Genomic DNA, 21,973 nt, shown 5'->3' on the forward strand with positions numbered 1-21,973 from the left:
CCACCAAAACTGCAGCAAAAATTACTCAAACAGATGTTTAAGAGGTACATTTCATAGAAAGGTGTAAATTAAATCTATTACGTCCTTTGTAGGCATAAGTGACCTTCTGGAAACTTCTTGATCTTTGCTGCTGATTGTTGAAAGCAGAGTGAAATAGCTGTCTTTATGATGATAGGATCCAATGTACTTTCACTAGAATTCAATACACACATCTGACTACAGAATTTACTAAAGTTGGCAGCAACAAGAGAAAAAGGATCTGTCTGATACTGAGACAGCCATGAGCACAATCCTTGTTCATATATGCAAATTCTCAGTGCTAATTTGATTTACAAACACAAATATGTTGAGGGGTCAGTGGTGAATTTACACAGCACACTCCATCATTCAAACCACATCCAAATATAGTATGCAAGGAAAAGTTGCACTGCAGACTGGATAAGGTTATTTCCCCAGTCTGTTATCGTCAACCTTCAAGTATAAGATCAAGGCTGCTGGTTATCTCAAGACTGCCTCAGTTAGAGGACTAATAATAAAAACTTTACTTTCCTACTTGGAATTTAAATTACGTATACGACATGTAGGCTAGACAGAAAATACACTCAGCTCAAATCCCCACGAAAAACAAATGATTGTACAGATCTGGCAACACTATCAGACGTAATCAGCATACGGTGAAGACAAAATGAATGCTTTTTCAACATACAGTTCATCAGCAGTATCCTGTCTGCACTAGTCTGCTGCAAACCTGGATCCATACACAACACTGATCAGTGAACCAGGGCCTTGGGGATCCACTTTTAATTTTCAAAGCAATCCTCCATCTGCTGTATCACTTAGGGAAAAGACCTTGTACCTTAAAGCCTGCACCACAAAGCAAAGGCATCATTCACTGTTCAACTGAGACCAGTCCCTAACGAGGAACTTTGACTCTGCAGCTTTAAATCCTCTTAGTACTTGACCCTAATCCAGACAAAGAGGTGAGAGACTTCAAGTGAGAGCAAAGCCTTGCAAAGAAAAGTCATTGATCATTTAGCAGACCAAATCAAAAAAATAAAAAAGTGCCAAATGAAGCTCATAGGAAAATACGGTACAGATGAGAAAGCATAAACACACAGACACACACACAAGAATGGACATATGCCTCGTTTCCTGCCTCTTGTTTCCTGTTCTCTACCAGGCTAAAGGGACATGGATATCGACTACAGGGCAACAGGATGAAGACAGATAAACACATAGGTCACCCTTTCAAAGTTGCCCTTTTAAAATTAGAAGACAGAATTTTGATTTCAAAGAAGACATTTTGCCTTTGCTAAGGATTCACAGATTTTAAAATTAGACCTACAAAACACATGGACTAGTTGAATGAAACATAATTAATAAACCAAATGTAACAATGTAAGCACACTACAGAGAGAGCAAAGTAAGCTTACAGGTTAGTAAAGAACAATACATTTATACTTTGATATTCCAGTTGAAAACAGCTTTCTATAGTCAGCTACAGAGCTTATGGTGATAGATATCCACCCTCTTAACAAAAAAATAACGGAGCTAAGCCCTAAGTAGTACAGTGACAGTCTAACAACAAACACTACACAATAAATACAAGATAAAACTTGTTAAACTTGTTAAAATGAGGCGCCCAGATAAAATAAAGCCCCACAAGTTGTCGCTGGGAAGTTGGACAAAAGCGAAGACACTTACATACTCACACAGTGAACAGTAAGTGCTGGCAGACAGGAACGGGTTTCAAGCCCCTCATGCGGATATGTGGCTGTAAATGAAGTCCAGCTTTTCTCCCGGAGCACGACGGGACAGGACAGGACAGGACGGGACGGGATGGGACAGGACGGGACAGGAAGGGACAGGACGGGGAAACAGGATGACAGGGCTGCGCTCGCGCTACGGTAAGCGCAGGTGACGTCAGCCTCCGTCAGGTCCGTTTAAATGCTGCGTCAGGTAGACTACAAAGAAAAGAACTATGGAATTTTATATATCTATTAATTCATTCTGGGACCTAATGTCCAATTTTTAAAGCACACTTTCAGCAAAATCTAGCAGGTAAGACATAAAATGCATACGGACATATGAAGCAACATGTCGCTGGCAATATATTCTTGCACCCTCGGGCGACTGTGTAACTTATATAGTTAATGCATTTTTTTTTTCAGGGAAAAATATACATAATAAAATAAATATGTGTTTGAGCAAGGGAGATCATATTTTACAACTTATGACGATGGGTTTGTTCCCAATCGTCATAAAAGAAGAGTTATGGGATATATTCACACTAGACTATTTCACTGGCAGCAATGAAACGACACCAAATGTTGCCTCGAGTCATAAATATTTGAAAGGCAGGTAATCTAAAACTTTGGGGAGGATTTTCTAAGGAGACATCCAATCCACCATTGAGAGCAGCCACGGGTACGTAAATCTAATTAGGACATTCAATACTGCTGCATTGGACCATATCTGATTACTGACACCAGCTGACAGCATGTAAACATTAATATGCCATTTTTGTTCACAAGCTAAAAGTCCGAGTTGGCAGTTGCACAACTTTCTGATTAATACACAACAAACGCAAGCACCACCCGATCGCATCAGACTGGCATATTTTATTTTCTTTTATCTTACAATGACAAACTGTACGTTTTTCAACTCTGGCTAAAACAAGCAAACCCCGAGAACAACTGCTACATTATTTTTGTTACAAACAGTCGTTGATAATAGGACTGTGTGTACTACTGGTTGATAAATTGCAAATATAAGGTGATTTAAAAAAAAAAAAAAAAAAGTGTGCAGACACATACCCCTTGTCTAGCTTGAATAATGTGCTTGCATGGACAATGGCTCCATCAAGTGGTCATTTTGGAGGATCAGAAGAGCTGCACACCTAAAGTCAGATCTTAAACTGAAACATAGCTCATTTCTAGGGAGGTAGAGAAGAGTAAATAGGAGTAAAGGGATGCAGAATTGAGCATCATGAGGAGCTCATGGAATATGGGGGAAACCCTGTGGCAAAAGCCTAATATACTGGACAACAGGAAAAACCATTGTCATATTCCACTGTATTCCACTGTCACTCTCTGCGCCTTCATACATATCACCACATTTGCAGCTGCAGCCTGCCCACCATTAGAAACCTCCACACCTGCAGGAATCTTAAAAAGACATACATCATGAATGATGCCACACATCCAGCTCACATCCTGTTTGTCCTCCTCCAATGGGGTAAAAGGTTACGCTGCATCTACGCAAAAACCACCATATCCTGAAACAGTGTCCTTCCAGATGCTGTGAGACTGTTGAACAGCACACCATCAGCATGGCTGTAACTTGATCAATTCAATCATGCTGTACCAGAACTAATTAATAATATGCATCTGCTCACCACCACTTTATACAGACATATTTATTTGGTGCTGCTGCTTTAGAGTTTTTGGTGTTTTTTTTTTGTTTGTTTGTTTGTTTGTTTTTTCACAGCTTTCTGTTGTTTAGTTATCCTTGTTGGTTTTCTGTGTGTTTTTATTATTTATGATTCTTTTATTACTCTTTTTTATCTCTTGCTGCTAGCATCCCCAGAGTACTGAATTTAGTTTAGTTTTTTTTTTTTTGGTCAATATCATCTACATTGCTACATATAAATTAGACAGTTTCAAAGTTTAATTAAAAAGAAATAAAACAGGAAGACAGATATGCTGGGTGCCGTTTATGTTGGACAGTATTTATTAGTCACACAGACAGTATGAATACATTAGGGGAGCTAAAACTCATACCATTAATACAGCGTAGTGTATTGCCCTACAATAAAAAGTTTTATAAGTAAGTGGAAAGAGTTAAGGTCATCTATACAAACCAAAGCACAGGAAAAACTATGCAAACATATTAAAATAAACCAGTAATATTTAGCATTTAAAATAAATACTAATAGAGTAATAAATTGTATACTTGACTAAACTAATAATTCTCACCAAATTGCTTAAACAACTAACAATTTTATTTTGCTCTTTGAAATTTCTCAGTTTGGGGTTAAGGCTGTGGGTTTATCAGGCCCCTCCACTCTCAATCACTTGACGACTTTCCCAGCCAATTATCTGTGGAGCCCCAGCTGCCTTGGACTTTATCTGTGAACTGTTTATGAATGTCCTATCACACACACATTCTGTGGTGGCTGTGGAGGAACATGAAATATTTCTGCAGAACCACCAGCTGCTCAAAGCTCCTGCAAGTCTTGGCAAGTTGGCAGTACTCTTTCTTTCTGTATGGAAAGTTCCTCCTCAGGTAGGCCATTCATATTGTGAATTTGATTTTTTGTACTCTTATTTACCCTCTGGAGTTCTAAATATTGCATAATATATCAAAATCCAAACGAATGTTTCCTTGGTCTTGGGCAAATATGACTCAATGCATCTTCCATTTCCTTTGTGAAGCTGTTTGTTTCAGGCATAGACACGTATTAGTTAAAAACAATGATTTTCCCTGACGACAAAGCTACCTTGTATAGCTTTAAATGTATGGTGGATGCTTATGCATTTCTTTGAGATGGGATACTTAAGAGATGAATGCTGAACTCAACTGATAACAGATTTTTGCTTCTGGAACAAATCCCTCCTGATTCAATAAGCCATTGTAATATTCTTTACCTTGTCAAACTTAAATTGTTCTGAGAATATTTCTCACACATTTGTACTTTCCTAATTTTTCTCATCTCTCCAGTTTAGCCTACTAATCAGCATATAGAAGAATGAGAGGAGAGAAGCTGTTACTACCAATGATACTTATGTCTGTGGTGTTGAGTTTTATAATACAGACATCTTATGGACAGCACTTGACAGAGGAAGCCTGCACTGTTCAGATCCTTGTCCCTGGACTTAAAGGCAGGCAAATCCTATATACATATAAAGATATAATTTAAATATGATTAGTATTATTTTCAGATCACTTAAATTATAATATCTTTTCCTGCAAAAGGCGAACCAGGTGAGAAAGGGCAAAAAGGAGTGCCAGGGAGACCGGGAAGAGTTGGCCCTCCTGGAGATATAGGTACAGTTGTTCACACACACACAGCCTCATGCTTCTGACAACAACCACTAAGCTGAAACAAAGAAAAACTAGGGTAAAGATCACATTGCTTGGCCTGATAATGTCCTGTCACCCCCTCCTAACAGGCCATCCAGAGATGGCCAAGTGTTTACATTTCAGTGAGAGGTTGGAGCAGAAACGATGTACAAAATCCACTGCTGCAGACAAGTGTTTACTGAAGACCTTAATGAGGAGCGGAGGGTGTTCTCATACTTTTAAGTGAGATTACACAGACATCATTTTAATGAAGCTACCTTAGTGGAAGTAAATTGTGGTTTTAGAATTTCAATTATGCTGTCCTTAACTTTAATGTGTGCTCTTTTAAGGTGAAATTTTGTCAGGGAAAAGAGATGTATAGCTTTCTTTTTGTAATATTCCTATCACATTGACTTTTCTCAGGTCCACCTGGGCTTAGAGGACAAAAAGGAATTATGGGACGTTATGGAAAAGTGGGCCCAAGTGGAATGAAAGGTTATTATAAAGTACACAATTGTTCTTGGGATGTATTGTTTTGGAATTAATTAAGTGGAGTGTATTTCAAGATTTATGAATAATTTCATTTGATCTCAGGGCTAAAAGGAAACAGGGGTGATCCTGGTCCACAGGGTCCTAATGGGGAGCCAGGTGAGATATTTCAACAATTTATTCAATTTGACAAAACGAATGCTGCAGGTTTATACATACACATTTGGCGAAAGTTATGAATGAATCGCAATGATAATTGCATAATTACCCACATTTTTGTCTTATCAGGGGTCCCATGTGAGTGCACACCAATGAGAAAGATGATTGGAGAAATGGACATTCTTGTGGCCCAACTTTCCTCGGAACTGAAATTCATCAAAAATGGTATGATCTTATCATTCATATTTTTACATCTTAACACTTGTCGGATTTGTAGTCTTGTTGTTGCTGCACTTCTTGTTCTCAAAGTACTGAAAGTGTTGGGCATGTCAATGGGAAATTTATAGAAATACAAGTGCTCATTTTTCAGCACTGCCCTCCCCTGCAGCTGTTGCTGGCATAAAAGAGACAGACAGTAAAGTCTATCTGTTGGTGAAGGAAGAGAAGCGCTACTCTGAAGCTGAAGGCTACTGTCAGACGAGGGGAGGGCACCTGGCCATGCCTAAGGATGAAGGAGCCAACGCAGCCATTGCAGGTTACATTACTGAAGCAGGCCTGAGTCGAGTCTACATTGGCATACATGACCTGGAACGGGAGGGTGTTTTCACTTACGTGGATCGCTCTCCCATGACGACTTTCAGCAAATGGAGGAAAGGAGAGCCCAACAATGCCTATGATGACGAGGACTGTGCTGAGATGGTGGCCTCTGGAGAGTGGACTGATGTGGCGTGCCACCCAACCATGTATTTTGTCTGTGAATTTGACAAGGATACTGTGTAAGCTGCTAAATGATTTGATAAATTTGGCAAAAGTTAAATCCATTCACAGTGTTTGTGTGATACTTTCTACATGTAAATATGGTGACAAAATGACGTGTTGTGCAAACGCTCATGCTTTTTGATGTTTTTTTTTTTTTTTTTTTTTTTTTAAACAAGCTTATGGGCTATTTATTTTCTTAATTCACATAACCATCTGAGGTTGTGTTCTTTTTGTTAGAATTTCACTCATTGGAAGCTCAACCCTTAATCTCACATGATTTATTCATGTTCCAAACAGCATGCAAGGTGATAGACTGAGGTGATATGCAAGTCTTTGTTATGCAAAGTATCCACTGAGCAATTTTTCCTGAAGTGCCAGCAACCAACAAGACACATGAGCAAATGAGGGTAGATTTTTTTTTAGAAAATATTAAATTAAAACAAAGATTTTGGCTCCAGTCAGGTGCTTTTAATAAGAGAAACTGAATACACTATACATTTTATTTCATATTCATATAATAAGTTATGTGGAGCTTGTACAGTAAATATTCACTAATAATTCAAAAAAGAGAGACATGTTTGTGCATTATTTTCTATCAACGAGTTCACTTAACTTATGAGTGGTGCTTTAAGGGTAATCCTGAGCCAGTGATACGGCCTCCACGTGGTGCATAAAAACTGTACAATACTATAACAGTCTCTCCCAATGTGAAGCATATTTTGTGTCTTTGGCTATTGCATGTGCCTTTCAAATCAGATATTTTCACTTGTCACAGAGGGAAAAGCTCAGGTTAATATCAAAGCTTGCAAACGAGAGGCTAAATAAAATAGTGCCAACACTGCTGTTATTATTTACACCTTGTTTTCCCAACAGCGGCATGGCAATTATATGTAGTTTAGGGAGTGTGTTCAATCTGACTGTCTGGGCTAAACACAATGGTATGCTGTGTTAATTGTTATACTAAGTTAAATTAACACTGGATTTTTTTTAATGACACGGCTGTTATTAAAAATTATGTATCTAAACACAAGAAGGTTGACAAAAATAATAAATTAATTACACTTCGTAATTGTTTGACAGTGTAATTGGCAAATGACAAAAACAAGACGTTACACACCATGGGTTGGTATGACATTTTCTTCTGAGAAAACCCTCAATGGTTTAGTTGTGTGATTAATAGACATTGTCTTACAGCCATGGCTGCTATTGTTTTTTGGGATGGGCATCCCAGCTGAGATAATATTGCATCGCTCTAAGAAGAGGAATTTGAATATGCATGATTCAGTTCTCCTAATAAAGCACCGCACTGGTCCCTCTAGAAATGAATAATTAATGCTAGGATGAATTATGCATTTAATCGACCAGGACTTGTCTGGCCTAAACCAATTAGGTGCCATTGTTGGTGCAATCTCTGGTTACCTTTGTGGTAAACAATTTGGACAGCTCTGTCTAACAGTGGACTGGCAGATAATCTGTGTTGAAATAAAGGCCTGTGAATGAAAGATACGGTGACAGTGCATGGAAATAAGGAAAAGGGGCACTCTTCTTTGGATGTGAAAGCCATTTCTATATCCACCATGAAAATATCAAGTAGTAATAATGTTTCTCTACTCATATAATATAAATAAAATATAAAATATAAAGCAATAACTTTGTTAATCCAGAATTTTTTTTTTTTATGACTGCAAAGAATTGGGAGGGGTAAAGTGTTGAAATTGACATTGTCCCTGCGTGTGTGTGTGTGTGTGTGTTTGTGTGTGTATATTATATATATATATATATATATATATAAATGACAAAACACCAAAACTACACATCCAAATCTTGGGGTGAGGATTTTGACACCATGAAAGCAAAGCGAATTAGCTTTTCATATGGGTGTGTATTAATGGCTTGCATTAACATCTGCATGTTTACAAAAATAACTTAAAAGGCCTCCAGCACATATGTAGGACAAAGTTGCCAAAAACACAAACAAATTGTGAGGACTAATAAAACAATTCATCTCTTTCTGTTCCCTGATGGTCTTAATGAATGGTTGCAGCCTCAGAAAAGTAATGCAATAATGCCAAACTTACCCCATGTTACAATACGATGCAAAACGGATCATTTCGGAGGGATGAATATGGTTCTTTAAATATAATTTCAGGGGCCCAGAGATTACAGAAATGTTTACTGCAGGCCACTCACAAAGTCCTGTGAAAATAAAGACATTTGAAAAAAGGAAATAAAACGTTTTCACACAGGTAAAATTGTCTTCACAGTCTGTTGACATGACACAACTCCACGTGAAACTGACAGGCGCCACATTAGCCACCTTTAGGTCAACATTGTTCACGCGGGTGAACACACAAACACAAATAAGATGTTTGTGTGCTTTTCGGGCTGGTTGTCACGGAAACCCAGATTTTGGAATCAAACATTGAGTTAACGTTAGCTACACGGAAACAAACAAACAAGGAGCTAGCAAAGCCAGAGCAGACGTCTCTGTCTCTGGATGAATCACCTCCCATGTGAAGGAATTGGTTTCCATTATCAGGTGCTATCTCCGGTTACCGGAGACTCTCCACTGGCACGCTTTACTATTGACAGCGGGCGCCATTACAGTTTGTTGTTTCCAAAGCTGCACCTGTTAGCTTAGCCAGCTATGACGGGGAGAGGCGAGTTGCCGCCAACAAAAACAATAACGGTTTACCGGAACGGAGACGCCTTTTTCCCCGGAAGGAAAATAGTCATAAATCCGCGGCAGGTGTCCACTTTTGACGGCTTGTTAAATGCTCTGACCCCGAATGTCAGGGCTCCGTTCGGCGCCGTCAGGAAGCTGTACACGCCGGCAGAGGGCCACAAAGTTCAGCGTTTGGACGACCTGGATCACGGCAGTGTGTACGTTGCAGCCGGAAATGAGAAGTTCAAAAAGCTGAAGTGGGTGCCATGTTGGAAAGTGTCCGTGTGTCTGTCCTCTCTTCGTTTTCTTTCTTTGCTCGCTAGCTCTACTGCCCGGATAGTTTATGTTTGCGTAATATCAGCTGTACTAGTGAAACTCTCTCCTTTTCATTCACCTCAGCGGAAAAAGCTTTTACACACCTGTCATACATAAAGTTTATATTTGAGTTTTCTGTGCGGTCCTGTTGGCCTAGATTCTTATAGGTGAGTTAGTATAATTACTATTCAGTTAACTTTAAAATGAAAAACAAAACAAAACATTACAGGTAACATTTATTTTAAGTTCGTTTTTTTTCTTCATGTATGTGTCTGTGCAGGCAGTTTGTATCTATATGTTGTGTTAGTCATTTACATGTTATTTTTTATATATCTTCCAGCTATTGTAGTGCAACAACCAAAAAGCCACAGACTAGGAAAAATGAAATGGTAAAGTTACTCTTTGTGTTGGTTCAATTACACTGAAACTAATTCAACTTCTAAGTTTGAGTTGGACACTTAATCGCGTTAATACTATTTTCAGATCATACCTGTTCCCAGCAGAATAGTAGCTTCTGCTCGCTGGAGGAAAACTAATGATGAGTCTTGCACAATAAAGTGAGTTGTGATTTTAAGCTGGATAAGGGTATCTTTGATGTAAAAAGAATATGGTCTGTTGTGCTGTGCAATTATAAAATGGACAGTTTTACTATTTTTCCTTTTTACAGTGTCTTCACCAATGGCGATGTCTTGGTGCCTCCAGCTCGAATAAGAATCCCAAAGTTCACACTTAGAAAATGGGAAAATGTTTTAGCCATGGTGACAGATAAAGTTCAACTCCGTACTGGTGCTGTGTACAGGTAATCACTTCAGTATGTGGGAAAAGGTTTTCCCACTTTGTGGCAGGTGAAGACCTTACCAGTGTTGTCCCTGCTTTGGAAAGATGCATGTTTTAATGTTTGTACATTCCAATGGTGACATTCTCTTAAAGGATATGATGAATTATGAGAAATAATTTCATTTATCAAATATTCTATATGATTCCATAGAGCCAGCTTCTGGAACAACAGTGACATAAATGTAAGTGGAGGTTTTTCCACTTAGTTTGAATGCATTTGGCAGAGTGGAAGGATTTCCCCAATTAATTACTGATTGGAACCATATTGGGTCGAGACATGCTCACTGTAATTGCTCCTTAAGTGTTTAAAAAGCAATATCTGCTTTGATGGATATTGATATAATTATGCTGATATTTATGAACTTGTATGAAACAACCATAAAACGTTGCTCAAATTGGCAGTATTTCTTTACTTGAGTTCCCAGGCTCTACACATTAGATGGGCATCCTGTCTGTGCCTCCACTGAACTGAAGAACAGCCAACATTATGTTGCAGTTGGTGCAGAAAAGTTTAAACCTCTCCCGTATGATCATTGGGTCCCTATGGATTTCATGAAAGACAATACAACTGAAGAGTAAGAGATTTATGACTTTTTATTCATTAATATAAGTTTTGATTTACACTAATCAAATAAACAGTTGGTTCCTGTGTTGATGTGGAAAGGAAAGAGAAAATTTGTCATTTTTCATTTCCCTTTATTCCCTGCAGCCAAGACAACCTGCCTTCTATTAGAAAGACAAGACATGCAAAGGACGTGGTGAGTACAGCTGCTTCGGTGTTGAATGCAGTTTGCCATCTGGCCATTCACTTTCTTGCAACATGCTGAAATATAAATTTTTTTCTGAATTTCGCACTGGTTTAATGTTGAAACACCTTGCTACTATCACAGTGGAAAAGCATATCTTTGCACACGCAGCATTTCAATTAACATTTCCCACGTGTGAGACTTGTTGTGGGGGTGTAATTCGTTATTTAAACAGCGGTATCATCAATCACTGTCTGCAGGAGGCATTGAGTTACCGTTGCTTTCCACTTTGATGGGTAATCCCCACAGAGACAAACTGGCCCACTTGATCAAGAGCAGTGAGCCTCATAGACAGATCATATGCACCAGGGGGACTTCACTGAAAATGGGGGGGGGAAAAAAAAAAAAATCTCTTATTCAAACCAGAACTGGGACAGTTTGTATTGTGATTAAGTAGATAGTGAAATGCGTTTAATCCGTGTGAGGATTGCACTGCTGTGGGCCTGAGATGAACACCAAATCACACACGAAAGATGAGAATATGCCCACTCAGCAGATTGAGGTAGAGATGGGGCCCCCTGTAAGAGATGTGTATGACATCTGATTTTTCTAACCATGAAGGATGACAATGCCAGGGAATATGCCAATTTTTTTCAATGGAGAAAAATACCCCTAACCTGCAATGGATTGACTTCCATTACATTTAGAAAAAAACAGGAATATTTATACGTAAGTTATTTTAAACTATTAACCGCTGTGGTGTACTTTGATTTTCTGGCATAAAACAACAGATGGAAAACCAGATTATTAGCAAACTTGGCCTAACATAGGTTCGGTCCTGAAACATTATTCAAAGAAACCTGAAACATGACCATAACTTTTGCCATTTCACATAGTACCATAAGGTGGAGACAGAGACAGGGTTACTGGTGTGTTTTGCATCCACCAGTTAATTGTAATATTATTCATTCACAAGACATGATGCTGCCGCATTTTACTCCCCTTGCCTCTTCATCTCATTCCTCATGAATTTGTAAACTTGATTTGACCAGTTAATAAGGACCTTTCAAAGGGGAAAAAGACATGCAACAAATATTGCCCTATCAGTCTTGATCTGTCAGTTGTTTAGCTTACAGATTATACATACATTTATTGGGTCATGTCTGCCATTAATTTCAGTTTGACCTCACAAAACAACAGAAGTCTGGTTAGAAATGCTTGTAAAAAGATCATTTAAACATGCCTAGTGAGGCTGTGTAAAATATAACCTTGCTCTAGCCACCTCAGTGTATTGTAATAGTGTCCCCTGCTATCTGCATTGGCAGCAGAGTATTTCTGCAGTGTTGTGTGGGACATCTGGTCTGCAGCAACTACTGAAGTCTAAATTGACAGCTTTGAAGAGTGTAATATTGAAACTCTCCGACATGTTCCCATTGGAAGCAAGCATATATGCTGAGTTAGGTGTTCATAGACATGATGAGGTAGAACGTACTGAGGTAGACATAGTAGAAAGAGAAGAGTAATAGGGGAGAGAGGAATGTACAGACACAGAGAAAAAAGAATAATGGTGTGTATCAAAGCAAAGCACTTTTATGTTTCAGCAATCACAATGACCAGTGCAATTGTATTCCAAATATGCTTTGCTCAAAGCAGCCTGTGAAAGCAGCCTTGGTAGTCTGACTAAACCTTTAAGAGCTGCTCTCTCTGACATCAGCAATGACTTGCTGCTACTCCCAATTTCTCAGATTTTTTTCTTCGATGATCTCATTGGTTAGGGGAAGTAGCAATGCCCTGTGGAAAACTATACCCCCTCACTGCTGCCAGCATGTCTGCTCAACAGAGGACTCTGCCTTGGGAGTGGCTCCTACTGATACCACAGTCAGTATGGCTGGAGGCTGGTCGGTCCAATTGGTTGGGACCCCTGTTTTCCCCTGGCTATCATATCACAGTGTCCTCTTGTTGACTCCTGTTCTCTGCCACTTGAGAGGGCTATACATTGCTTGCTGCTTGGTCCCCCTGAGCCCCTCTCACACTAACCCTAGCACTCCCTCTCTCTCTCTGGGGCCTCCTGATACACACAGTTGTCTGCTCCCACAGGACATGACTGTAGATATGTAATGCAGAATGAGCGGGGAGATGACCTCAGCTTTTCCACTGCTCTGTTTCCAGTTGTGTTGCTGCTTGTACTGTACTCTCCTGGCTCTGCAGAACCCCTCGTCCTCTGTTTTCTCCTCCCAGAGTGAGCCGGTCTTGATTTAACTTTGTTGATTTAAATAAATTCTATTTGCATCTCACCACTAGGCTGTAAACATGGAAAACAATCTGTTAAATTTTTGACTGCCCAGATTTATTTTGATTCTGAACTTCAGTGTGAAGTTATTTCACGTCACTCACAGATGAATTGAGCTTGTGAAACTGAATTAACAGCTAACCATTGCAACAGTGCCACTGCTCTGTGTTTGATCTTGTGTGGCTGTGGACACCACAGCACTACAGTGTGAACTCTGTTTCAACTCCCCATCGTTGAATACATGAGGCAAACTTCACTCTTCTTTTGTTGTTTTATTTCTCTCCCTCGGCCCACCAACGGCTGTAGAAATTCAAAAGAATACCAACAGAGTTTGCCTCTGCATTAAAGAAATCAAACAAGTGAAGAAACAATGTGGTTATTCCCCAGACTCCATGTTAGTAAGCTTGCAAACACCATTGCCAGAAGTGTATTCTGGTGGAATCCTGAGATCACTACACTATCCCCCGAGCCAGCCCAGGGATCCAGCCAGGCAGCTGCAGTAAAGAGCACTGTAGCTGAAAAGAAACATTAAGTCTGCTCTTTCCCACTCTCTGTGTCTGTGTCTCTCATTCTCTGTAAGGGAGACATACCTCACCTTGCTACCTACAGAGGGGATGAGGAGCCCATGAGGAGAAAATTGCCTTTTGTGGAAGCATTAATTCAGATGTGTACCCTGCTGTCTGAACATCACTCTGAACTCTTTCCACTGCTCTCTCTCTCTCTTTTTCTCTCTTTTCCTCTCTTGCACCTTCACTCTCCCACAATGCAACTAAGTCCCAAGCCTGTTTTTTCCTCCCCTTTCCATCAATAACCTTCTGCTGCCTACTGCTGAAAAATAAGTTATTCCCTACAACTCCCTCCCTTTCCCTTTAAGCTTGTTTGGATTTTCATTGTTTGATCTGGCTTGATAAATAAGACAAATGCAGTTAGAAATTCATGGCTGCCCCATTTCATCAATAAATGATTAGTTTGCCACACTCCCCAGTGATTGATAGGTTGTGCACAGGATGTATTGGAACCAGATGAATTCAATACAGGAGGAGTCACTGGGGAGCTACAAAGCATATCAACTCATGAAAAATTGAGGTCAATGGAAAATGTAAAAAAGCGCTGAAAAGAGGAGACACAAGTTTCGCCCCATCGTGTTTTGTCTTTGTTCTTCCTCTTTACAGAACAACAGCAAATGTCAATGATGAATCACAGAGAAGTCTGAGAAAATATGCCTTAATCTGTGCTCCCATACTCTCTTCTCTTTTGTCTCTCTGTGTAGTTTGCTCACACAGGCTTTAGAAAGGACCTTGAGCACACAGCCAGGGGCCAGATGAAGAAACACACAGCCAAGCCAGAGAGAACCAAACAACAGAGGCAGATGTCCAGAATCCCAGTTCTCCTCCCAACAGGGGGTAGGCAGAGCAATTCTACAGAAATATAATTCTCCAAGACACTATTCTGTCCCTCTGTCCTCATAGTATGGGTTTTGTTTTGTTTTGTTTTGCGTTTTTCTTTTTTCTTTTTTTTTTGGCAGGGGGGTTCCTTCAACTCCTCCTCACTTACTCTCACTCTTACAATATCTAGTAACCTGGAAGCTTTTGAATTCAAACTTATTTTTTATTATATGTGTTTGGAATTTTCACCATTATAAAAGATATGAGAGTCACACTTAAAGAAAGTGTGGCTGGTGGAGTTGTCTTTGATTTTTCAACCTGTTCCTTAACGTCCAAACAGAACACAGCTCTCTGCTCTTTGAAAGAAACATGACTCTTTTCTGTGAATATTAAACAGAACAAGACTTCAAACACCGTCAAGGGGGCTTAAATCATAGATGAATTCAATCAGGCCATTTTGTTGAATTTGAATCCAGAAATCCCCATGAACCATGTGGAGAAGTGGGGGCGGGGGGGTGCAAAATGCTCTAATTTTCTCCTGACATGGGAATGAAATTGATAATAAGTTATTAATTCCAAATAGTGCTGACAAAAGATCATAAAAGTGACAAACTAGTTCTTTAGATTGATTACTTTGAACATTGTAGCAGTCTGGCTGTTTAAAAATGATATTCTATCATTAATAGAGTGTGTCTGTTTGGTTATTCAGTAGGCACTGTTTCATGGGTGTTTGTTTTACCATCTGTGCTCACTAATACCGTGATTCAACTTGAAAGACTCATCCTGGGCCTCGAATAACATGATATTATGTGGTAGAATAAATTGGATAATTGCCACAGTTTGAAAACTGCCATCCTTTCATATTGAAAGAAAAATGTGTTTCTACTTTTGGGCTCATGTCATGTTTTTTTGTTTTGTTTTGTTTTTTTTTTTCATCTATGTTTTGGACACCCGACCAAGTCCTTACCAGAGGCACAGCAGCTAAAAAGATTAAGGTTAAGAATCCTTTCTATAACTGAATCAACTAGTGTTCACAGTCTTCACCAGGTATGGGACCATATCTCTTGGCAGCTTTATAATTTTACTTTTTTTTTTACAAAAGTGAGCCAAGAAGGAGATTAATAAAATAATGCCTGACTGGAAAACATAAACAGCCATCATGTTCTGCAGCTACATAATTTCCTTTCAAGCTAAACCTATAAACCAAATCTATTTCTTTGTACATTGCTTCTCTTGTCACTGATTAATCTACCACGCTTGGTTATTTACTATTTAAAAGAAATAACTTGAGGCTATCGAAGTAGATTCCAGCTCAATTATGTGTTTCATTATTCACATTCCAGATCCAACAGTCACAGACAAAAGGGGGTTTGTTTACAAGGACAGAAACACTGTGAAGTTACCATATAAACTATTCCCCACATGCATCAAGAGCAACCTGTCACTGCTAGGGACTAACCCTGAACTGAAAGTTCACGCTGGCTGGCCATATTTGCTGCATGGCAGCTGTGGCTTTCTGGCCCTTTAGTCTCTGGGACCATTCTAAATAAATAAATGACTTCACAGCAACATTGATCTCTTGTGAAGTTGAACAGGAGAGGACTGGAGGGCAGTGAGGGATGGAGGGTGAGCAAGGGAGAGAGAGAGAGTGCAAAAGAATGACATGGCAACTGCCAACAGATGAGGTAATTGTGATTAATCACTTTTCTCAGAGGGCAGTGTGTTCAGTGCACAAAGCAAAAGAAGCGAGATGGCAGAAGCAGCAGAAGTGCAGGAGGACCATCAGGTGAAGGTAGACCTGCCAATTGATCAGGTAAAACACAATTCTATACAGGTCTTTAAGCCTGCTGAGGTGCCTCTTTATCCAACAGGAATTGAAGGAGTTGAATTCAGTCCAAAAACACAACAACATCAACAAAGACAAACACTGGCCCATCTGCAAATTCCTGCTAAATTAGCAGTATGCTCCTAACTGAATTCATCAGGGATGATTTTACAACCTAAGCAGCACAACACAATCTAACAATTTACAGTTATTTTAGCATTTTGACTGTGAAATGAATGGCATACAGTATATCACCTCTATCCCCACGTTCCTACCAAAAAGCCACAAAAAGAATTAAGAATGTACTTACACAACGCTATGGCATCATTTTCTGCTCAGTATACTGTAAGGCTAATGAATGCTCAATAGAACAAGTTGCATAAATATTTAGTCAAATCAATACAGCAGTAAAGTACGGTGTCAGCCAAGAGGGTCAATTTCTTTCCTTTCTGCAGGTTGAGGCCAAGATAGTGGAAGAAGAGTGTGAAGACAGGAGTTATTCTGCAAGTCCCTGCAAGGCCCCCCTCCATGATTCTGATGGCTTGTGTCTGCATAGATCTTTGTCTCCAGGTTCCAGGAAGGATGTAAGTACCCTTATTTTAAGTTTTATGTAGTTAGTATTTCACATTTAGTTCATTTTTGCTCTATTATTATGTCCAATTTTTTCATTTGCTTTTGGATTAGGTCACATAAAAGTGCTCTAACCAGCAATTATGGTAATCCTTTCCATAATTGCAAGAGCATCACATAGACCTGCTTCCAGCAACTACATGTTAATCTAATGTGTGTATAACCTGTTTTTTCTGTCTCCATGGTTTTCTTTGTTCATTTGTGTTCCACCAGTACAACTCTTCTTCAGGGCAAGGAGAGTCAGTCAAAGGCACAGGGCACAGTTCTGGCACTGGAGACACAGAGTTAAAGACACTTGAGCCCCAGGTACAACTTCATATGGTATAACTTTTGAAAGTTCAGCTTGGCTGCAACCAAAGTTACTGTATGTATTAAGCCGCAAGCTTATAAAATACACAAAAGTTCGTGTTGGTTAACAACTTCCATAACAGAGTGTGGCTATATTTGATGTCTGTCTTTTACTCTGGTTATTGTGTATGTTCACAGTGATGAAGTAGGACTGAGCTGTGCACACAGATGTTTCTCCATGGATCTTTGGTTCCTAGAAATTACACTCATTTGAATATACTTATTTTGCTCTAATAATCCCCAAGGGACAGCAATATGAAGCAGTATAACTGTGATGAATGCACACTGTAGTTGGGTGATATTACTATCCGAGCAATTTCATTCAGCTTTGAAATGAGAAGATATTGAGTCTTATTTAAGCAATCAATAACATTGAACATTTTGTTTTAATGAAAACTATAATTTCAAGCAGTGGCAATTACACCATAGGGGGATGTTTTGGTGTGATGATGATTTTGCTGCCGTATGCACTTTTGCTATAAAGATATTCTTATCGGGATAATTATTGACTTCTGGGGGCCAGTTATGACCCCAGCTAAAGACCTCATCAATAACTTAATTCATTACTTTTCGCTTTTAGTCATTCACGAATGTTGCTGATTCAGATTGGCTATGGATTTCTGGAAATGACCATTAGATGATGGAAAATAATAATAATTATAATAATCCCTTCATAGACTCAGCTACTTTTTGCAATAATTATCTTGTCCAGCAGTTTTTGATTCGCCAGCTAAAAGTGCCTGACATAAGGTGAACGGAAGATTTCTGTTAGAAGCTCTCGAAAGCTTTTCCAGTTGAAAACGTGTATGACAGAACATGGCTTGAGCACAGCTAACTGCAGTTTACAGTCCAGCCGGCAAAATTTTGACATTGCTCAGGACATCATCGTTCACACCTGGAATGTTGTAGTTGACATAATAAAGGAACCTTTTAAATCAGAATACTTTACCCTACTTTACCCAACTCCTTCTTTATTTATTTATTTGTTTTTGTTTTTGTTTTTTGTTTTTTTTTTCACACCAATGCTTATGAAGAATTGCATTATATTTATAAAACTCTTTGTCAGACTGGAAAGAATGATGCTGCAGGTGAGATGTGGCTCACTTAAAGTCTAACCATCATTCATGCATACTCTCCTCTTCTCCCTTTGAGTCCAAACAGACTGTCGCTGTCTCGCTGTCAGCAACCTCATCATTTAGAGGGCTGTGAATAATAATGAGGGATAACTGCACTGCTATGACTCATACTTTGAGCTGAGTTTGGACAGATTTCCTCCCACTACAGTGCTCATATGTGCTTGTGAAATGCCCTGTGGAGTCCCGTATATGTGCATGTATATAGTAGATATTGATGACCAAATTCAATTACATGATTACATTTTCAGCCGAAGCTTTAAATGATTTATTGCATTGAATTTAAATAGTGAATACATTTGCAGACAGTACATGAGTGCAGCGGTGGTGTGCGTGTGATATTGACCTGTGTGGTCTAGGCGAAATAAAGAATAACGAGATTCAGCATCTCTGCCAAGTGGAGATGTCCGCTGGGAGTGAAGGCAGGCTATCTCGGTGTTGGAGAGCAAAGGACGGCGAGTGCGAGCCTGATACACATTTATCAAAGCTTTTCTTATAATCACTTGACTGACTTTTGTTGGGCTTTCTGAAGGTTGGGTTTTCCGTTAGAGTGCACTCTGTTAAGGAGCTGATTGATTTCATGAGGGGGGACTCTGTCTATGTTGTGGATGTCATACACTTTGAGGAAATGTGCACAAGGGTAGACTTGCACTCACTGGCATGGTATCATCTTTACAACTATCATTTGTTTTGATTTAACAATATTGGCTGATTTATCAACCAGTCAGCTAAGCATTTTTTCTTAATTAATATTGTTAGAAATGCCAATACAACTAGGGATGTTTGATCAATTGTCTTCCTCTTCTTAAGAATTTTGTGATAAAAAATCGACTCGTCATTGACCATTATATTGATCCATTCCTTCCCTGTTTCAATGCAAGTCCATTTCATTTGTCTTTCAGCTGGTTTTCTGTGTTTCTATTCCCCAAAGCTTAGGTTAGCCATTTCAAAGGCCGTATTTGCTCCATGCAAGGTCAACTATAATCAACTGTAGACAATGTCACCGCCTTGCTTTTCCTGTGAACTATGCAGAGGAAGACAATTCCTTTGGGCTTTTAAGGACCTGCTGCATTATACCATTCAATTACTGTTCATTAGGCAGTGTACAGCCATTAATCAGACTGAGATGTTCTGCTAGTCCTCAGCAGGGACAATGAACTGGGGAAATTTATTCTGGCTTCCTGTCTGGGCTGCTGTTTAGTGGTAAGGAGAGAAATGACACTTTGTAATGCGCTGAAGATTTCAGTACAGAGACATCCTAAACTGAACTGCTACTCCACTCTGTTTTCAAGTCAAGTTCTTCGCTTCATGCAACGCTGTCTTTGAGTTTCAAGAAACATAGGCTTTGTCATAGATTTACTGCATATGTGGGAGAGTATTATGAATCTGATATATCACTAAAAGGGAGAAAGCTGACAGATTTACTGATTAGAGCTTCATATGCATTGAAAATGACGGGATGATGATATGAGAAACTGATTTATGCTTTCCAGCAGGTTAAAGAGAGGGAGGTGTCTACCAGGCTTGGCAGAATACAGGCACGGGTGTCCTGGTTTTTCAAGGGTAGGTGCATCAAAGCATAAAGTCTGGTAGTAGCTCACAGGCAGCAGCAGCCCCCACATTACTCTCTTCAGCACCTAATGCACCCATAAAGAGACCACTAATACACTCTGCATTACCAGTTCCTCCCTCACATTGCATGTCACTAGATCCGCAAACCACCTCTCGACATCTGGGAGAACTTTACGCCGTGCTTTATGGACACCATCTGGTTTAGTTTTTTTTTTTTTTTTTTTTGTTGTTGTTGTTTTTTTGTTTTTGTTTTTTTTGGGTTTTTTTTTGCCTGCCCAACCTCAGATGACTTATTATAGTATTAAAGGCACCTGCACATTAAGGTGTGCCATGCTGAGAATCTGGGAACCTCCACTTTATTTTTCCAATGTCATTTGTGATGTTGAACCACTCAGACAGAATGAGAATGTTATGTACCTTGTTACTATGACACTCTTTGTTTTTCTCCATGAATTTGTATTCTAAGTAGAATTGCATGGTCTTGCTTTTATTTGATTGATGTAGAGCAGAACATGTGCCCTCCACACATTTCGTTAATGGGAGAAAGAAGATAACATAGTGTTAAAGCACAAACCAATGCAGCGATGTAAACTTGATATTCTTCTTTGTTGAGGGAATATGCCTTTCAGGTGGTTCGAGCAATTTCATTCTAATTGCCTACAAAAATCAGGCTTTAGTAGTGAGGCCCATTCAGTGTTTTCCTGCATCCTCTGTTGTCCCTTGTGGAAATTCCAAAGGTGACTAATGGAACAGGATGTGAATCTCTGCAGGTGGTTATCACTGTCTGCCCTTCAATCTGTGGTTCACTCTGTCAGTGAGACGCTAGGAAACTCATTGGGTCCTGCATTAACAGCAGGCTCCATACCACATGCACGTGCCATTCATGCTATTGTATAAATACTGTGATACACATCCATATGCATGCACATATGTGCTGTTATCAAACAGGCTTCAGCTCACATCAAATGCATCTCATATACATGCAGATGATTTTTACGTGTATGCATGCATTCCCTTTCAATTACGCTCATATTCATAGTACGAGAGGTTGAAATGCAGCCCTGTACAGTCTAGTACTGGCACTGATTTCCTTGCAGAATGTCAATGGGCACAGCAGGGGGTATTTGAAATAAATCACAGCCCATTTTTGCTTGCCGGCTCTAGACCAACATTCTCATTTTTCCTGTCCCTATCACATTATATTGTTGTTGGTGGTTATGAATAGGCCTGAATCATTCATGCCTCATATTCCCTTGCTGTCACAGCGGATCTGAAGATGACTCAGATCTGCAAAGCATGACTGGAGACTCTGAGCCATAGATGTAGGAAGTGGGATGTGAAAGGAAATGCAAGTGATCAAGTGAACAGAATCAAACCTGCCTGCCACTTGATTTGCATCAAAATGTCAATATCTGCAAGTTTTTCTCCTGGAAAGGAATTTTTCAACCGAATGAAAATAGTAGGGATTCTTCTAAAAGCAAATCTACCATCAAAGTTCTTACTCTCCCCTGGCTCCTTCATATAATTCAGTAGGGGTATTCCATCTTGACTTCATGTATAAAAACAGGAGATAGTAAGGGTTCGGTTTGGCAGAGATTCTCCTTCAAAAGTTATTGGCACCATGTACAATGGCCTTGTTATTTATGAGAACTGTTAAGGCCTCTGACAGAAGTTGTAAAGCATCTTGACTGATTGGGGAGATGTGAGATGTGTGCAGTCATGGCATATTGTCGCCTGCATGTGTGCACGACATGCA

General features: G+C 39.4%; 3 protein-coding genes across 11 annotated transcripts in view; 2 read left to right on the top strand and 1 right to left on the bottom strand.

Annotated features, from left to right (window-relative positions):
- myo6b (myosin VIb) overlaps positions 1–1,867 on the bottom strand; it is a 33,951-nt gene extending 32,084 nt beyond the window's left edge. For 4 of the 6 annotated variants that reach the window (XM_029493349.1, XM_029493344.1, XM_029493348.1 and 1 more), the window contains exon 1: positions 1,705–1,862. The gene's annotated coding sequence lies outside the window, so the exon portion shown is untranslated. Of the gene's footprint in view, positions 1–1,704 lie in introns of all 6 variants that reach the window. The other 2 variants (XM_029493345.1, XM_029493346.1) reach the window with 2 other exon arrangements.
- colec11 (collectin sub-family member 11) lies at positions 1,815–6,492 on the top strand. Of its 4 annotated transcripts, none has more exons than XM_029493351.1 (7): positions 1,815–1,907; positions 4,723–4,883; positions 4,978–5,049; positions 5,488–5,559; positions 5,659–5,712; positions 5,842–5,937; positions 6,083–6,492. In XM_029493351.1, exons 2-7 carry the CDS (start codon positions 4,751–4,753, stop codon positions 6,490–6,492), a joined length of 837 nt encoding a protein of 278 aa, XP_029349211.1. In that variant the 5' UTR covers positions 1,815–1,907; positions 4,723–4,750. The 4 variants fall into 4 exon arrangements, with proteins under 4 accessions (XP_029349211.1, XP_029349210.1, XP_029349212.1 ...); XM_029493350.1 differs by lacking the exon at positions 1,815–1,907 and adding an exon at positions 3,963–4,287; XM_029493352.1 differs by lacking the exon at positions 1,815–1,907 and having other exon boundaries at positions 3,963–4,883; positions 6,101–6,492.
- A 2,626-nt stretch (positions 6,493–9,118) lies between these two features.
- On the top strand, positions 9,119–17,453 carry dcdc2c (doublecortin domain containing 2C). The gene is made up of 10 exons (XM_029494321.1): positions 9,119–9,393; positions 9,792–9,840; positions 9,935–10,008; positions 10,119–10,250; positions 10,714–10,863; positions 10,998–11,046; positions 14,595–14,736; positions 16,422–16,522; positions 17,105–17,118; positions 17,378–17,453. The coding sequence occupies exons 1-10, from the start codon at positions 9,119–9,121 to the stop codon at positions 17,451–17,453; spliced, it is 1,062 nt and encodes a 353-aa protein (XP_029350181.1).
- Positions 17,454–21,973: the final 4,520 nt, after the last annotated feature.

Source organism: Echeneis naucrates, chromosome 22, assembly GCF_900963305.1.
Source record: "Echeneis naucrates chromosome 22, fEcheNa1.1, whole genome shotgun sequence".
Classification (NCBI taxonomy): domain Eukaryota; kingdom Metazoa; phylum Chordata; class Actinopteri; order Carangiformes; family Echeneidae; genus Echeneis; species Echeneis naucrates.

Bases quoted from the DNA above. Each gene is read 5' to 3' on its own strand.
- colec11 (XM_029493351.1), top strand. From the start codon at position 4,751: ATGAGAGGAGAGAAGCTGTTACTACCAATGATACTTATGTCTGTGGTG. The intron at 4,884-4,977 runs GCAGGCAAATCC...TTCCTGCAAAAG, and splicing joins CCTTGTCCCTGGACTTAAAG to GCGAACCAGGTGAGAAAGGG. The intron at 5,560-5,658 runs GTTATTATAAAG...ATTTGATCTCAG, and splicing joins GGGCCCAAGTGGAATGAAAG to GGCTAAAAGGAAACAGGGGT.
- dcdc2c (XM_029494321.1), top strand. From the start codon at position 9,119: ATGACGGGGAGAGGCGAGTTGCCGCCAACAAAAACAATAACGGTTTAC. The intron at 10,009-10,118 runs GTGAGTTGTGAT...TCCTTTTTACAG, and splicing joins GATGAGTCTTGCACAATAAA to TGTCTTCACCAATGGCGATG. The intron at 11,047-14,594 runs GTGAGTACAGCT...CTCTCTGTGTAG, and splicing joins CAAGACATGCAAAGGACGTG to TTTGCTCACACAGGCTTTAG.